This window comes from Pelobates fuscus, chromosome 3 (assembly GCF_036172605.1).
Source record: "Pelobates fuscus isolate aPelFus1 chromosome 3, aPelFus1.pri, whole genome shotgun sequence".
Lineage (NCBI taxonomy): Eukaryota > Metazoa > Chordata > Amphibia > Anura > Pelobatidae > Pelobates > Pelobates fuscus.
The window spans coordinates 16553514-16572834 of record NC_086319.1 but is presented as its reverse complement, the minus strand read 5'-3'; the positions used below and the strand labels follow the sequence as shown (position 1 = coordinate 16572834).

Sequence of the window (19321 nt, the reverse complement as noted above, 5' to 3'; positions counted from 1 at the left end):
AACAGTGTCCACACCACGTGGTTAGACGAACAGTGTCCACACCACGTGGTTAGACGAACAGTGTCCACACCACGTGGTTAGACGAACAGTGTCCACACCACGTGGTTAGACAAACAGTGTCCACACCACGTGGTTAGACGAACAATGTCCACACCACGTGGTTAGACGAACAATGTCCACACCACGTGGTTAGACGAACAGTGTCCACACCACGTGGTTAGACGAACATACCTTGTGAAAGTTATTACTAGGGATCTTTGCACACGATTGTTTTGCTTTCTATATGTAATTCTATTCTTTATTTTATGCATCACTTTATGCATTCCTTTCTACTTACATGCAAAGCATTCTTGAGAATACATATTGAGATAAAGTTGCCTATCTTGTGCCATTCTGGTTAGTTAGAAGTGCACAGGGATTTATTAAACCTTAGCTTTCAGAGACCTGGGATACATTGTGCATTCCATTCCAGTATATAAACCGGTGTAACCCCACCAAGTGTTGTAGTTTCTCCTTCGTTAAATGATTAATAACTGATATTGCCACTGGGTCGTCTTCAAGTCTTTAAATTTTGTGTTTCAAATCTTTATTCATAGATAACTAGACAGACAGACAGACAGATAGACAGAATTAATTATGAGGTTGGGGAAGGATAAAATCAGCTGTTATAATCTTTTATATTGTAAAAAAGTCTAAATTTTATTTATAAATGTCCTTATTCCTGGATGCGAACACTGTCCTTCTGCAGCTTACTGCTCACAGCTTCTTAATTTACAAATGTACTTTTATGTAAATGCATATGTTTGTTTACTCATCATAATTTATATTACATTTAAATAAAACACATCCTCACATGGTTTGATTTAGCTTTTGAATTCTATACATTAGAGGGACAGTATCAGTGACAATTACCTCAGGATTCATGTTCTTTCATTAAATAATTGCAAACAATAATAACCAAGGTAAAAGAAGAGCATCTATCGTCGTAGCTTTAACCTGTCAGAGAGCGGCCACCTTGGCATTGCATCACATGTTCCATAGCTAACCTAGACAATTTCTGCTTGTTGTTATGTAGTAAGTATCATTTCTCTCAAATACTTTTTGACATTTTACATTTTTTCCTCTTTAAACATTTTTCCGGTTAGCTAATATAGGCCTCAATTTAATAATGTTTGATAAGCTTTTCGAATGATCTAATGTTTTTGAATAAACTTTTAAAATTATTTAATATTCTAAAAAAAACATTCCTGTTTTCTAATATTTTGATTATTTTTTGACACAATAAAATCTTTTTTTCATATATAATTTGTTGAAAAAATATATATATATTGTTAAAGTTTATCCTAAAATATTAAATCATTTGGAAACCATAGTAAATTGAGGTCACGGCATCTGAATGTAGAATTAGTACATTCATTGTTATTGTTAATATTTTACAAGTTGTAAGTCACCTTACTATTGCTAATTGTTATATCCATCCATGTTTGCATTGGAGACTTTTATATATTTATTATAAATCATGGAATGGGGTCAGAGTACCTGTGTTGAGTGTTGCCCTGTCTGATTAGAATTTTATACAATCTACTGTCAATTTTATTATCAATAAAATATTTTTGTTGTGGTATTGGGCCACTCGTGCCAACCTATATGCAAAGAATGTAATTTTTAGTGTAATAGTGCGCGTAGCTCATCTGAAACTGTTTCTTTAGCCCTCCATAATTGGCTTAGATATTTACACTGCTTATATTTTTGTTTTAAATCGGTTGACATGTTGTGCTCATTTTACCAAAAAATGTATTCCCACTTTTGCATGTTGAATACTCAGGCACACACATAAAGTCTCCATATTTCCCAGCAGAGCTGTTTGCCATACTGACTACATACACTGATGAAACCGCTTTAAGTGTTAGATTTTTGGGGAATAATTTAAAAAAGTTAAAAACAAACCTCTAAGGAAAAAACACTAGCCAATAAATGTACATCCAGCACATTACATAGGTATGAAGTAATACAATGTAGCAGTGACAATATTGTTCACCGAATTCAAATTAAGGCATTTGTTTCAGTAGAGTAGAAGAGATGAATTTTCTCTTTTTGTAGGTGAATTTTTAGGAGTCCTAAACCTGTTGGTTCATGGTTTACCCATGTTGGTGTCTCCCAGAAATTAAGAAGTGAGTTACATCTACACTTACACTGCAGCAACCACATCATCAAGGGGCAAGGAAAAAAAAAACGTCACTGTGATTCCAAGCAACTACATGTGCAGGCGACAGGTAGCATCTAAGCTGTACCTACAGCGTCTCTAACACACACCAGGTAACACGTGTGCTGTCTTTGCAGCAAATTCCAGCTCCAGGTGCGAGAATTCCACTTCCAACGTATTGCAATAGATTCCCGTTTCAAGCAGCACAGGAAAGATCACCACTCAGGTCCTCAACAACTTCAACCCCACCAAATGTCTCAAGCCCAGAGAAGACTTCTTCTCTCCTTTTCCACCAGCCGCCTGTTGTGAGGAGCAAAGGACTTCATAGCACTCAGTTCAGCAGCTCTTCTCCACTCCATGCTTCCAGCCAAAGTTTTTTATACACCTCCTCAGACGCTTCTAGTTCCAGGCAACAGGAAAACATCTTCCGTTTTACACCACCAACCTCTCCTTCGTCCAGCACCAGAGACCCTCACTCTGTAACTGCCATGGCTCTGTGTTCCAGACAAAAAGGTAACACTCTTGGGGCAGTTTCTCCCAGATATAGGTGGCACCAAACTAACTATGGTGTGAATGAAATCAACCCTGTATCCTACCATCAGCCAACAAGGGTTCTCTATTCAAGGTCACTAGGAAGTCCCAGTTACACCGGCAACACTGGTTTTACCAAAATAAATTATAGCCCAGAAAACATCCAATAAAAAAATATTACATTGACACCTTAGCAATCCCAGAATGGGTTCATCCCTTATTCACAAGATCTCTGTGCAGATTGTGTCCTTTTAAGAAGGTTTTATGGTAAATTATGTTCTATAACCTGTACTTGATGTGATGGAGCTGGAGTCTGCTCAAAACATGTGAATGTGACAGATTTTTCAGGGCAACATGTTCTAAGCAATTGACGGACAGTGAGCATCACTTTGATTCATGGAAAAAAAAGGAAATGTAAATGTCAGTTTAGAATGGACAATGTAATGAGAGATGTACACATCTTAAGCACAGGTTTTCAAAACATTCCTTAACATTTGAATGGTTTTGCCAAAGTGGCCTTTAAATTGTGTGTTATTAACAACTGCATTTCTGACATAAGTTATTTTATCAAAGTAAAATTGTTTATATGCATGCTATATCCATGGGGCCTGACCAGTTGCTAGAATGTTATGTATTTATTTTTTAAATGTTCTCTGATGCCTCGAGAGTTGTACCAGACAGTTACACGAGCTCTGATCCTGGGACAGACAGTTCTGCTAAATAACCATATTTCAGAAAAATTATTAACAGCCCAAAAGATACAAATACGGAAAGCCTGATTATTTTGGGAATATCTTGGAATTCTGCCATGACCGGTTCTAAAACCAGATAGTCTGGACTTTTCAGTAATGTACTATATCACAATACATTATTGATTTAAAAGCAAAGCAGATTGTCCCTGCTTGCACACAGATGACTCTATGGGGGAAGAACTCCCTGCATGCACACAGATGACTCTATGGGGGAAGAACTTCCTGCTTGCACACAGATGACCCTGGACTTAACAAGATCATTTTCATAATAGATAGACCAGGGGTTCCCTAAGTGCAATTTGAAGCACATTTTAGTCTTGACTCAATAAGTAAGAGAACGTATTTCTAGAAGTCTCAGGGTTAGTTCTTCTTGATAATTCATATGAATGTAACAGAAAGTGCCCCTTATTAGGGATTAATAGAAATAATAATACGGAGGGGGAATTTGACACATGTTGGTGAGTGATGGGAATACCCAGTTGTTTATCTTCACTGGCAGACTGTTAGATTGTCCCATGTCTGGTTTGTTTAACTTTGTTTTGTTTTTTATGTACCTTTGATTGAGTCAAACTGTAATTAAACTTTCCCTTTTCACCAATATCACATATGCCTTGTAAGCTGTTACTTGTTCGGGATCTTTTGACGTTTTTCACTGCTATACTTTGAGAAAAATAAGTTACTGATGGGAACACACTGTGACGGCTAAGTGAGGTATTATTGTGTTGTTCTGCTTACAGGTAAATTGTTGTTTTGTTTAAACTAATCTAGACAAATCATATCTTGTAATGTGGATCTATCAATAATTGCATTCCATTCTAATAACTGCTTGATCCAAGGATAAATCTGACTGCCATTCTGGGGTCAAGAAGGAATTTTTTTCCTAGCTTGTTGCAAAATTGGAAGTGCTTCAAACTGGGGTTTTTTTTTTTTTATGCCTTCTTTTGGATCAACAGCAAAAAACATATGTGAGGAAGGCTGAACTTGATGGACGCAAGTCTCTTTTCAGCTATGTAACTATGTAACTATGTAACTATGTAACTATTTACCCTAAAACACAACAAACAATTAGTCAGATCAATTAAAAAAATAAAAAAATAAAAAAAATTAAAAAAATTGGGGGTCAGCCATTTAATATTAATTAGTGCTGGCGGTCTTTTTAATACTGATTTTCTTAATAAAACTACAATTTCATATCACAATTGGGGTAGGGCCCAATCAGGAGAGTTCTTGAAAACTAAGTTACTCTCATGTTCCGCTGGTATCATTATATTATTCCCTCTTTGCCTTCTATGGGGACTCTGGTTATGAGGCCAACGGTTAGAAATGTAGGGAAAAGGAAACTCAATAATGATAATTTGGGGGGAGGGGGGTGGCAGTGTATGCTGAATGAGAAAATGTCATATGTAGAAAAAGCATGGTAATGGGAAGATAACGCCCTGTTTGTGCTGCAAATCACTGGGAGGCATGCACTTTGTATTAGAACTTTTTGGTCAGAAAGAGACTTTCTCTTGTTCCCGGTGTAGCCGGAGAGGAGTGATAAGGGGAGTAATAAGACAGTACAAGGATCAGTCTGTGGGTTCTGTTTACAATAGAGGAGGAATAGGGTTTTTTTTAAGTAGATTTTTGTTGTTGAGAAATTGTATAACTTGCTAATACAATGCAACAGAAACAGGAGTATTTTGTTCATAAATAGGACCTTCTGTGGACTCTACTAATATAACTAAAATGCAGAATCCGATATCGTATTCCCAATCATTCCTTAGCAATCAAACTGCTAAATTATTATTTTATTATTTATATAGCGCCATCCGATTCCGTAGCGCTGTTCAATGGGTGGGCTAGCAGACATGTAATTTTAACCAGACAACTGGACGTACAGGAACAGAGAGGTGGAGGGCCCTGCTCAATGAGCTTACATTCTAGAGGGAGTGGGGCATAGTGCCACAAGGGGAAAAGTAGGGGTACGAAGTAGGCTGTTAGAAAAGTATTCACTGAGGGCTTAGTAGGTAATTTTTGACAGTTGCAGGAGAGGAGTCATGTGGGGTGGGGTATTAAAACCTGCTAATAGTTTAATTGATATGCTTTCTTGAAGTAGTGAGTTTTCAATGATTTTTTGAAGCAGTGGAGACTGGGTGAAAGTCTTACGGAGAAGGGAACGGAGTTCCACAGGAGAGGTACAGCCCTGTAGAAATCTTGGAGGCGAGCGTTAGAGGTGGGAGTACGGACAGAGGATAGACGTAGGTCTCTGGCAGAGCGGCCTCGACATACTTGTGTATTAGGGAGGATAGGTAGGTTGGAGCAGCATTATGTTGGGACTTGCAAGTAAATAACTGTGTATCTTTAACAGCAAATACTATAGTGGGTGTACTAGATTGACTTGTAGTAACTTGACAAACTAATTACACATTTTAAAGCTATTCACAAAACAGCAATGTAAAATGTGCTTTGCTAGATTGAGTCCAAATTTAGACACAAAAGCTGTTAGGCACAGTACAAGGGGCGTTCCCACTCACTTACTATTACCTAAATCTGTTAACAGCTCACAGTTTAGTGAATAAAACCCTCAACCAAGAGTTTTAAAATTTCTCCAACTGATGTTTTTTCCAAAATGTAGCAAACTAACCACATTTCAATATTTTACCATTATGGACAGAAAGACACTCAATGCGAATGCATGCTAAACATATTTATCAGGTTAAGGAGTTTTCAAGCTTGTTTGTTTGCCGAGCAGTTTTCTTAAAATGCTTGCTATTTTTTATTGAATGAACACTCTAGCATTAAAAATAAATATATTTTATATAACACTGATGTGTTCCTTTGTACACTTTCACATTATATCTCCCCCCGACCCCCCTTTGCTAAATAAACACTATAGGGTCAGGGACACAAACATGTATTCCTGACCCTTTTCTAATAAAAACACTATCTAGCCACTCTGCCCCTCCACATCCCCCATTGCCCTCTAAAGATAGCATAATCTTACCTTTATTCCAGTTTGCTGGCTCTGCCCCTGATCTGCCTCCTTCGCTGACATCCTCAGAAGTGGTGATCTCAGCCAATCACAATGCTTTCAAATAGGTAAGCATTGGATTGGCTGAGCTTGTCAAGGTGGCAGATCAGGGGCAGAGCTAGCACAGGTCAAACACAGCCCTGGCTAATCATCGTCTCCTCATAGAGATACATTGAATATATGAGGAAAGTTCGGTGTCTCCATGCAGAGGGTGGAGACACTGAAAGGCAGTACTGCACAGTTTGCAGAACTGCCCCAGGAAGCACAATGAGCAGCCATCTGAGGAGTGGCCAGTGGAGTTATCACTAGGCTGTAATGTAAACACTGCATTTTCTCTGAAAACACAGTGTTTACTGCAAAAAGCCTGCAGGGACTGATCATACTCACCAGAGCAAATACAATAAGCTGTAGTAGTTCTGGTGACTATAGTGTCCCTTTAAAAGAAAACTTTGATACAAGCTATTAAACGTACCTGTAATCCAGTGTTCGGACAGTCTCCTCACTGAGGTCCAGTTCACCCACAGTGAGATCATAAGCTTGATGATCTCTGTCCAATCCAATGGGAAGCATTGAGATGCATTGCAGCCATTGCAGCATTCCACCAATCCATTGTTTCTTTATGAGAAGCATTTAATCCGGTGATTCTCTGTAAGAAGCTAAATTAGAAGGCTATTCTAGAGGCTGTCTAATGATGCCCTAGAGGTGCGTTTTCAGCAAACAATAGTCCTTTCACACATCAGCCTCCAAAACATCCCTCCTTGTGCAGCGAGTGGGGGTGACGTCACCAAAAGCAGATAATCTGCCTTGGTGTGGGATTGCAGGTGAATTTTTATTTTGAATTTTTTTATTTTAGCTTTATTTATTTTTTTAATTATATGTGTACTAAAAATATAAATAATATGTCTATATCTTACGGTACTCTCAGGAGTTTTTGTGCCATTTGGTTCACAGATCAAATGAGAAGAAGTAACCAATAGAGTGAAAAAGTATAGGAGCAGTACAAACCTATTTTAATATATTTATTAAAAATCTAATACTAAAATACAGATTTTTGTCACTGTGTCTCATTTTTTCCACTCTATTTGTTACTTCTCACTTGATTTGGGAATAAAATGAATGCACAAGTCTATTTCCTGCTGTGAAAGTGATAAGTAAATGGCCACATATCTTATGTTTTATTAACATCTCTGGGGCTGTCGTACCGGAACAGCAAGTTATGTGATACAGATAAGGTACACAAACAAATAAAAATACTTGCAATAAATTTGTAACCTCTCTATTTTATATTGAAATATGGCATTGTTTTAATATATACATAGTTTAAGAAATATGATATATGCAATTTGTCTTAATAATTTGTTTCTTCAGATCCGTTTTAAAAGCCAAGAAAAAATTCCAGAAGGTGCCTTATAAACTCATCATTTTCCTTAATGGGTTATTGATTAACAAAGTAAATAAAAAGCAAGTTTTATTTTTATGCTTTCTTTTTTATACAAATAGATCATGTCAAGGGGAGAAGTGGAATACACACTCTGAGCTGTGCTGCATTAAAGAATTCGACCCCAATAATGTATTTAAATAGCAGTTTTACATACGGCCACTAGGAGCAGCAGAGCTATAATGTTTTTTGTATTGACACTCTCAGTGGTGGCTATCTATGGTATGGAAGTAGCAACAAATATTACCAGGTTCAATAAAAGCATTCTTATACTTTAGACCAGGAACTAGCTCTCCGTTTAGCTCAACTCAGAACTCCAAATATGGTCACAGTTCCTATTGGCTAAATTATAGTATAAACAACAGTTTGCTGTTACAATAAGTTCAATAAGTAACTTCGATAAGTTACAATAAGTTCAGGGTTCAAGTAACCCTCCCTCCCCCATTCCCCCACCACCCTCCCCCCTGGAAACGGCTAACATGTTCGAACATCTTTAAATAAAAAATAAAGCAAATATAGTGCAGAGCTTTCGTATAATATAGTGTAGCAGCTTTCAGTATAAAACTTACTGAGATCAGAGTGGAATGAGCGCCATTCTCACATCCAGAGCGTCAGAGGGATCAATTTCCTTGTGTGTGTTGGATCCAATTGAACTTTGACCGGTTCGGCAAACAATCAGGTAAGGAATCCCTCTTAATTTTCCAAAAACTTAATCTCTACACAGGTAATAAATAAGTGATTGTCTGCCTGTTTGTGTTTGACTATCTGCCTGTGTGTGTATGTGACTGTGTGTGTGTCTGTGTAAGACTGTCTGCCTGTGTGTGTGACTGTCTGCGTGCGTGTGTGTGTGTGACTGTCTGTGTGTGTGTGTGTGTGTGTTTGACTGTCTGTGTGTGTGACTGTGTGTGTGTGTCTGTGTAAGACTGTCTGCCTGTGTGTGTGTGTGTGTGTGTGTGTGTGACTGTGTAAGACTGTCTGCCGGTGTGTGTGTGACTGTCTGCGTGTGTGTTTGTGTGTGTGTCTGTGTCTGTGTGTCTACCTGTGGGTGTATGCTTTACTGTCTGCCTGTGTTTGTGTGTGACTGTGTGTGTGTCTGTGTAAGACTGTCTGCCTGTGTGTGACTGTCTGCCTGTGTGTGTGTGGCTGTCTGCCTGTGTGTGTGTGTGTTTGTGCGTGACTGTCTGCCTGTGTGTGTATGTGTGTGTGAGACTGTCTGCATGAAGGATAAGAATATCCATCTTACTATCTATTCTAGCTGTTCTTTTTAAGGGTTAATTAGAACTTGGAAAAACTGTTTTTTTATTCCATTTCTCAGAAAACCTTACTGCGTGCCAAATGTTCTTATTATTGTCCAAAATGTAGGTATTTGTAAACATCTGGTTTTTATCAAATATACTTGTGTTATATAACTGTGAAGATTTTTCACATCAGGCACCTAAAGGCCGAATGTCGGCCCTGTATACATCCGATATTGTCAGAGATATTGTGGGACTGAAATTAAATGATATTGATTAATTGATACTGTAAAGTCACTACTTAGAAGATGTGACTCCATTTAGCAGCTTTTTGCAGCCTAATGTAACAGACACAGATATTCTTTTTTCTTTCTTTCTCTTTTCACTGTCTGATTGTAAACCTGTGGAATGAAAGTGTAAACACACTAACCAGAGATAAGACAACTCCAACAGGGCATTCCAGATCCCAAGTGTTAGGAGGAAGGGTGGTGAGAAACCCTTTACTTAAAGGACCACTATAGTGCCAGGAAAACATACTTGTTTTCCTGGCACTATAGTGCCCTGAGGGTGCCCCCACCCTCAGGGACCCCCTCCGGCCGGGCTCTGGGGAGAGGAAAGGGGTTAAAACTTACCTTTCTCCAGCGCCGGGCGGGGAGCTCTTCTCCTCCGATCCTCCTCCTCTCCTCCCATTCGTCTGAATGCGCACGCGCGGCAAGAGCTGCGCGCGCATTTAGCCGGTCTCATAGGAAAGCATTATCAATGCTTTCCTATGGACGCTTGCGTGCTCTCACTGTGATTTTCACAGTGAGAATCACGCAAGCGCCTCTAGCGGCTGTCAGTGAAACAGCCGCTAGAGGATTTGGAGGCCGGATTAACCCATTTATAAACATAGCAGTTTCTCTGAAACTGCTATGTTTATAAAAGAAATGGGTTAACCCTAGCTGGACCTGGCACCCAGACCACTTCATTAAGCTGAAGTGGTCTGGGTGCCTATAGTGGTCCTTTAAATATATAATCAAGTTTAATTCTACACTAAGTAATACCTCGCCTTAATAATATTTTGAATATATTCATAGATAGAATCCTAATGAATAGATTAATCGATCTCCTCATTATTAAACTCTAGCATTAGCTAGATGTGTGTAAAAAGACATTTATACATAATATGTTACAACATATTACCAACACAGACACACATAGCCCCATACAATAGGACAGTGTTACAGGAAAACAGACATAGATAAAACATACTCCTTACCAGAAACTAATTAAAACAAGACCGGGTTTAACCAAAGTCCAGATACTCAAATAAATATCTGACTATATCAATCTACCAGAAACCTTTGAAATGTGACAGCCATCTATGACTGATTGGCTATAAAGATAACAGTTTTCCATGTCATTTTCATCATGTATTTAAATTAACCCCTTAGATAAAGTGGTGATTGGAATTAGTGATTTCGTGATACAATAGCACCCCGTACTGGTCAATGTCTATAAAATTGACCACTAGGATGAGGTCAGCACTCATTATAATAATATTACCCCATAAATATCCTCACAGTATTTTCCAATGAATAACAAAATCCTTCACTGCGTTCTCCTATAGTCGCAGAACATGTTTTGCTCTGCCCTCAAAGCTTTCTCAAAGTTTATTGGGCAGCGAGAAATGTGTACTGCGATGAGTGAACAACAGGAAAGCAATAGGAGAATGCCGTGGAGGATTTTGTTATAATTCATTGGATAATATCGGATGTATATACTTTTTAAAGTACTCCTTAAGGATCTTCGTGTCCTTTGGATTTTGTTTATTACTCAAAAACATAGCATGCATCCGCCCCTATTTAACACCAGACGCGACTAAGGTGCTGGTCCATGTCGTTGTTCTTTCACGTCTTGACTACTGCAATCCCCCTCTCAGTGATCTTACGTGTTCCCAGATTGCACTGCTGCAATCTATAATGAATGCGGCAAGGAGGCTCATTTTCCTTTCCGCCTGCACCTCCCACGCCTCCCCCTCTGTCAGTCCCTACATTGGCTTCCAGTTAGATAAGATATAGGGCTCCCCCCTATGACTCTTCTCATCCTCCTCCCCCCCATGACTCCTCTCCTGCAACTGTCAAAAATAAGTTCCCAGTGAATAATTTTCTAGCAACCTATTTCATTACCGCTACTTATACCCTTTGTGTCACTATACCCCACTCCCTCTAGCATGTAAGCTCATTGACCAGGGCCCTCAACCCCTCTGTTCCGGTGCATCAAACTTGTCTGGTTACAATTACGTGTCTGTTAGTCCACCCATTGTACAGCGCTGCGGAATTTGCTGGCGCTATATAAATATTAAAATAATAATAATTACGTTTTTGGAAAGTTAGGAGGGATTCCTTACCTGATTGTTTCCCGAACCGGTCACAGCCCTATTGGATCCAACGCACATGAGGAAATTGATCCCTCCGATGCTCTGGATGGGAGAATGGTGCACATTCCACTTAGATCTCAGTGAGCTGTTTCAGTATTTTATGTTGTTATATAGATGCTCTGCAATATATTTGCTTTATTTTATTTTTATTTAAATATGCTGTTTTGAACACATTGTGGACATATTTCATAGCATTAGTATTTTTTTTTTTTTTTTGCACACCAATTTTGTCCCAGATTTGTTCCTTGTTTTGGTTGCTGCAATGTATGCACTTTATTGTGTGTTTTGCACAGTGTGTGTGTGTGTGTCAACATCTGAGTTGCATAGTTTACTTGTAATATCACTTGGTTTAAAGAGATACACACCATTTTTGCTTTCACTTTCTTACACAGTCTTAAATAGATTTAGCCTCTGCTTTACCACTTGTTTTTTTTTGAGTTTGGATTGTAATACATTTTTATTACACATATAAATCTGCCGTGGACAAGCTGAGCCCAGACATACTGTCTGAGATGGCTGATTTATACCCACACTGTCTGCAAGGAGAATTAAACTTATCTTACAGCTTCAAAGGCCGTTACATATTGTATACATCTGTGTCAGCTGAATTGTTAATTAACTGTTTTCAGAAAATAGCCCGAGAGCTTTGGACAAATAAAAAATACATAATCGGGATCATTGGAGATACTTTTTACGATTAGTGAAATTAGCAAGCTGATGTAGTCATTTAAAAACCATCGTTATTAAGCTGTTTTACAAAGTCACTCCCAGAAATTTCATTTATATGTTTTATTCTAATTAAATGCATTTTAGCTATTAGAAAACGGCAGGTTTAGTTTGAATTTTTTATTTTTATTTTCATTTTAATGATACCCTGTATGGTTTGGGAGTAAGAGTTGAGTATGTGGGCGCAAATCACGTGCTGTTTAATCCTATATCCATGTGTCATCAATATCCTCATACATTATCAGTATTGTTTATTGCCAAATGTAACAATATGTATAATAAATGTGAAATGCGTAATAAATACTTAAATTATAACCTTATATTTGTCACAATTCTAAAGTGTAATCTGTGTTATTGTTAACGAATGAATTTTACAATTTGATTGGATTTTTTTGATAATTTATATATAATTATATCAAAGAAACGTTCACTGCCTTCTGCTTCAACGTCTCAAATTTGATCAAATAATACCCAAAGTGAATTTGGCTTAGACTGGGAACAATTACAGTCTTTAAATTAAAAAGGCAAACTGTCCTGGCTCTCATAATTCATATTTTTTATAACTAGTTGGTGAAATATAAACACTTCTAAAGGGAATCTATCATGAAAAAATAATGTTTGATGCATTTAAATGGTTGTAGTAATTTTAATTTCTGTATTTTTTGCAATATTTGTGCTGAGTTTATCTTACTAAATAAATAAAAAATCTTGTTGTATTAATTAAATCGTGTCTATGCACCCTCCCTTATCAAACCCAATACTTACCTGATGCCCAGTGAATTCACTGACTCAATAACATCAACACTTCAAGTACCGTGACCACTACAGAGCAGTGTGATAGTTATGGTGCCCCGAGTGTCCTGGCGCCCCTATTGTAATAGTCTAACCAAATCGGTTGCATTGCTTACCTGAAGTCAGCACTGTGCCACTCCATGCCTTTACTACAGCTTTAAGCCTTAAAGGGAATCTCCAGTGCCAGGAAAACGATCCGTTTTCCTGGCACTGGAGGGTCCCTCTCCCTCCCACCCCCCAATCCCCGGTTACTGAAGGGGTGAAAACCCCTTCAGTCACTTACCTGAGGAAGCGGTGATGTCCCTCGCCGCTGTCTCCTCCTCCGCGACGCTCCGCCTCTCCATTGCGTCGGCTGGTGGGCAAGACTGCATTAGCGCACCCCATAGGAAAGCATTGAAAAATAATTTCAATGCTTTCCTATGGGGATTTGAGCGACGCTGGAGGTCCTCACACAGCGTGAGGACGTCCAGCGACGCTCTAGCACAGGTTTCCTGTGCTATAGACCAGGAAGTGACCTCTAGTGGCTGACTAGTAGACAGCCACTAGAGGTGGAGTTAACCCTGCAAGGTAATTATTGCAGTTTATAAAAAAAACTGCAATAATTACAGTTGCAGGGTTAGGAGTAGTGGGAGTTGGCACCCAGACCACTCCAATGGGCAGAAGTGGTCTGGGTGCCTGGATTGTCCCTTTAAGCTCTCTCCCTGAGCTAAGACTGGCAATACAGGGCTTATCTAATTGGCTGAGAGCAATCAGCTGATTCTCTTAGCTGTTCATTGCAGGGTTTAACACAAGAGGCTGCTTATGAGCTTCTGGCTCTACTGAAGGCTGAGGGGAGGCAGGAAGAGGTCCCTGGCAGACTATGTTTAAATACGCTCTGACTGCTTGCAATGTGGGAGCCAGGGTACTATTGGCACTTTAACCACTACAGTGTGCTAAAGTGGTTATGGAACTTGGAGAGTTCATAAAAGGTCCTCTTAACCACTACTTAACCAGTACAGCATCCAAATTGTGTGTTGATAAAGCTTTTTACCCTTTTAAGATATTTTGAAAACACCAAACATTTACATGATACTCAATGTATATACTGACTTAATTAAAGGAACACTCTATGGACTATAAGCACCAGTGGTCAGTGGTTACTGACATGGAGCCCAAGTCAACGTGTCACATTAAGGTCCCAATATGAATTCAGTGAACGCGTGTCTCTGTAAAATCCATAGTACTGTCCATAGACCCAAAGCTTATAAATTTAGACTTTATTCAGACACAAATACCATTATTTAAATTTTTTGTGATGGTTTCCCTTTAAATTTAAATATCAGTATTTTTCGATTAACTCTAAAAACATCTATTTTGTTTCATTATACTTCTGAAATCAGTCGCTAATGTTGTTTTGTTTAATTCATGGATAACTAATCCATATTTGTAATTTATTGTGGAAAAAAAACAAGTTTTGGGGAAGAAAATAACTATGACTAGTATTGACAATTAGAGACACTGCCAAGTGTGTTTAACAAAAGTTAAAGACTGTTAATAAAAGAAATGAAGCTGCCCCTTTAAATCTCAAATCCTCTGAAATATAATCAACACCAATCATGACATTGCTCAAGGAGAGCCAATATTTGAATCTGAAAGCTTTATTTATAACGTCAAAAGAACTTTGAAGCAGCTGCGGTGGATGATTTAACAATTTGAGACCCAATACCTGGTAACTTACTGCAGGCATCTCATTTCAGCTGCCTGTATCCTGGATTTGTTCTCCAGAACGTAAGTGAGGATAAGGACCATCGAGGGAATTGGAACTATGGTTCAGTCCATTGACATATTCCAAAGACCTTTGACTTTCCCAGTATACTTTCTTAAAAAGACTATTCCGTCCATTCCCCATAATGCAAGAAATAATCTAATTTATAAAAGAGTTGCTTTTGTTCTGTCTGAAAAAGAGTTGTCAATATTTGGTAACTGATAGCAAGAAATACATTCTAGTAAAACTATTCACACTCTCTTCTCCAGTGCCGACCAACTTCACCCGCTTCCCACCATCTAAAATGACAATCCCTCTGAGGCTTTCAAGTTTATCGAAATCTATAACATCGGGACTTTTTAATACCAAATCACTGGTAGAGATTTGTGTCTTGAGGCAGATTTCAAGGCTGACGTCAGGAATTGAATTAATGTAAAGTCAGCAACCTGCAGTCTCACGTTGTCATTAGATGGAATTGGTTTGGAAATCATTGGGATACTCTATCTCTATCTTACTACTTTGTCCTGGAACGTTAGATCGTAGCACAAGCCAGTATATATGGAACATTTAGCAAAATCGCTTCTTATGAACCCTCAACATCAGACATTTGCGGACTCTCTGTGGTTGAAGATGGGACATTTTTGAAAGGGCAACATTGGGCAAAATATCTTGCTTAATATCAATTAGGAGTTTTTCAGTGTTGCTATCTGTTTTACGTTCTCCTTATATAATCCCAAATTTTAAAGACAGACAATGTTGCTTTTTAATCTGCACTTTTACTGTTCTTAACCATATTTAATATGTATGTAGAGGGATTGCATGAAGGCAGTGGGTGAGAATACAGTTTAAATTAATGCTTCCTGTTAGTTATTAAAAAAACATTTTTATATACTAGCTACGAAATGTAAAAAAGTATATTGTTTAAATTAAATTGCACTTTCTGGGCAATTGATGCACTATGCCTTACTCAGCTTAACTGTCCGTGTTGTAATACTTTGTAATGTACATATATAGTTATCTCGACAAAGGAGAGATTTACTGCCCAAGGTTGTGATTGTAACCACAAATAATGTAAAAGTATAATATTCTCAGTTTCTAGGTTATTCGAAAAACCAAGTGGCTGGTGTGGTTGTCTAATCAGTTATAATGTTGAAGAGTTGGGTGTCTACCTTTTGGCCCTCCTAATGCAATGGATATAAAAAGGGATGTCGCATTAAAACTGGCAAAGCATTGTGTTTTTACATTTTGCCATCATGCCTTTAAATTATTCAGGAAATTCTTCTTAAAATAACTTATTCAGATTCATTTACTTTTGTTAACATAGTACTATCTTTACATTATTCGCTAGCCCAAGAACTATACCAAATGGTATTGGCCTCTGATTGCAAATGTTACAATCAAATAATTTGCTGTCTGATCTGAAACTAAATTCTTTGGAAAGCAGTAAAATCAAGAAATCAGAAAATAAGACATTACACAACTTCAGCTACAACTGGCTGAATGATGCTCTAATATGAGAGAGAAATGGCAGCCATTTCCTGGGCCTTGACATATGATTAATAGGGGATGGAAAATCTAAATGTGATCATTTAATCTGTCAATGCTACGATATCTCATCTAATAAAGAGCTTCATTTTTTTTTTATCTAATTAGAAGTTTAGTTTTTTTTTGTTTGTTTGTTTGTTTGTTTTTAAAGTAGAATTCTCCAGTATGTTAAAGGGAATGTCTGAGCTATAAAATGTAATAATACATTTGTACAATACTGATCAAAGCAATATATGTATTTATTCGTTTTTCCTTCCTGAACATTCTAAGTTTTCTTAGCTGCAGAATTTGTATCTGCAGCTAATGTGACCTGCCCCTTTTCCTTTTTTGCCGAGCACTAACTTATGTTCTTTGCTGGGCAGTAAACAATTAAACTTTTCCTGTAAAAAAAAAGTGTTGTGAACACAGGTAGAATAATAAGATATACTATGAACTGTTTAATAAATGGACACATGGACAATGGTAACATACATGAAAATATATATTCCTCTTAGATATATGTATAATGTATTTCTTTTCATTGTTGTTACATATCCAGGCATCCTGCCATAACAAATCTATATGTTAAGGAATTGTCGGATGGGGTTGTCTGCAGGGCCACCATCAGGGCATGGCAGCTCCTGTCTCTAACTCTTGCGGCCTGTGTGCAGCGCATTGTAAGAGACAGGAGCTGCTGGGAAGGGTAGTGAGAGTGTGCTGCGGGCCCCCACTCATGGTCCGGACTGGCCTCCGGGATGCCAGGAAATTTCCCGGTGGGCCGGCACACTATTAGGCCTATTCGCACCGACTTAGGCGCACCGGCCCACTGGCCGCACAGCACACGAGTCCGCGGGCCGCACGACACAATTACAGGATGACTGGCAGGAGGGGATGCTCTCCCCTTCTGCCGGTCACAGAATGTAGCGTGGCCAGGCAGGCAGGCTGCGAGTAGAGGAGCTCCTGTACAACGTCAGAATGTTAAATATTTTATGAAAAGCAAATAATAGAAATCCAATATTAATAATATATTTTAATTTCAGATTGTAACATTACCACATGTGGAAACACTCCAAGGGGATGGATTTTTATGTTAGGGCAATAGCTACAGTACTCAAAAAAAATAATAATATTATCTTATAGTACATTTATAATAACCAGCCAGGGCCACCACCTTCATATATACAGTTACAACTCGTGTGTTGCTGATTGTAGATCGAAATATTCATTGGTTCTTAATCATGAGACCTAAACCCAGCATAGACAAATGTGGGCCCACCAGCTTTACATTCCCAAACATTGTGGTACTGTGTTGCTGCAGGTGAATGAACAGATAAAGTAAGGACCAGATTACAGAGGCATTGAGAAAAGGGAACACATTTATTGGATTTAAAATGGGTATAGCATTTTTTGTTCTTGTCTGGTTTCTGTCTGCACATAAAGAGGAGTCTGCCGGCCTATAGTATGATCCACGCAGGTGTTAAGATTGATGACATCATAAGTGTGATTACTCCTATATTGAACAAGATTCTCTGTTTTTGGTGCATTTGTGATAACGAAGGCAATCCCGTGGTCCCCTAATGGTGGATCATCTCCATCTCCTGCTATCCTCAGCCAACCATTGATGGAGCTTTAGACTTATAATCAAAGAACAGTTGCCTATTAAAGGTAAAGTGATTTGTGTGCCATCTAGAGGTGAATAAGTAGTGAGATAGAAGTTATATTAGAATAGTGAATTGTGGTAAATTAAAGGGACACTATAAGCCTCAACACAACTTTAACTTAATGAAGTAGTTTTGGTTGTATAGATTATGGCCCTGCAATCTCACTGCTCAAATATCTGCCATTTAGGAGTTAAATCAATTTGTTTATGCAGCCCTGGTCACACCTACCTGCATGTGACTTACACAGCCTTCCAAAATACTTCCTGTAAAGAGTCATCTAATGTTTACACTTCCTTTATTGCACAGTTAGGGCTGCATAAACTGAAACAAAAGTGATTTAACTCCTAAATGGCAGATAATTGAGCAGTGAGACTGCAGGGACATGATCTAAACATAAAAACTGCTTCTTACGGCTAAAGTTGTTTTGTTGCTAAGAGTATTTTTTTTTTTAAACTAAGCTGTATAAAATAACTAAATAAAACAATTTTAAAAAGACGTAGTATGTGGAATACAAAATGTGCAGGCAGTGGCGTACACATGACCCATGGGGCCCCGGTGCGAAAATTGATCCGTGGGCCCCCCCCCCCCGCGCTTACTCTGCGCGGGCTGGGGCAGCAACACATGGCGGCGGGCACCTGGTCGCAGGGGTTGCAGGGCTGCGACCGCGGTATGTACGCCAGTGCATGCAGATGCACACACACTTAAAGGACCACTACAGACACCCAGATCACATCAGCTCAATGAAGTGGTCTGGGTGTCAGGTCCCTCTAGTTTTAACCCTGCAGCTGAAAGCATAGCAGTTTCAGAGAAACTGTTATGTTTCACTGAGGGTTAATCCAGCCTCTAGTGGCTGTCTCACTGACAGCCGCTAGAGGCGCTTCCGCCATTTTAAGACACTGACCGTCCATAGGAAAGCATTGAGTAATGCTTTCCTATGGACGGTTTGAATGCGTGCACGGCTCTTGCCGTGCATGCGCATTCGGAGCTGAGAGGCGGAGGGTTCCCCAGCGCCATGGGAGTCCGGCGCTGGAGAAAGGTAAGTGCTGAAGACACACACACACTCTCACGAACAAATGCATACACACTAGCTAACAGACACACACATTTACTGACAGAGACACACTCAGCGGCAGACATACATACACACTCACTTACAAAACATACACTCTCACTGACAAACACACACTCACTAACAGACATCAAACAGACTCACTAACACACACACACACACAAACACACTCAGTAACAGACACACACAGTAACACACTCACTGACACACACACACT

At 38.8% G+C, this 19321-nt stretch overlaps 1 protein-coding gene across 10 annotated transcripts in view; it reads left to right on the top strand.

The window, feature by feature from the left end:
* The window catches only part of BICD1 (BICD cargo adaptor 1), a 193648-nt gene that overhangs the window by 165300 nt on the left and 9027 nt on the right, over nucleotides 1–19321 (top strand). The window contains exon 8 of one of the 10 annotated variants that reach the window (XM_063446764.1): nucleotides 2341–2716. The exons of 7 other annotated variants lie outside the window; for them this stretch is intronic. In XM_063446764.1, coding sequence (XP_063302834.1) covers nucleotides 2341–2716 — 376 coding nt within the window. Of the gene's footprint in view, nucleotides 1–2340; nucleotides 3598–14842; nucleotides 15557–19321 lie in introns of those variants that run through there. 2 more of the 10 variants (XM_063446772.1, XM_063446769.1) reach the window with 2 other exon arrangements.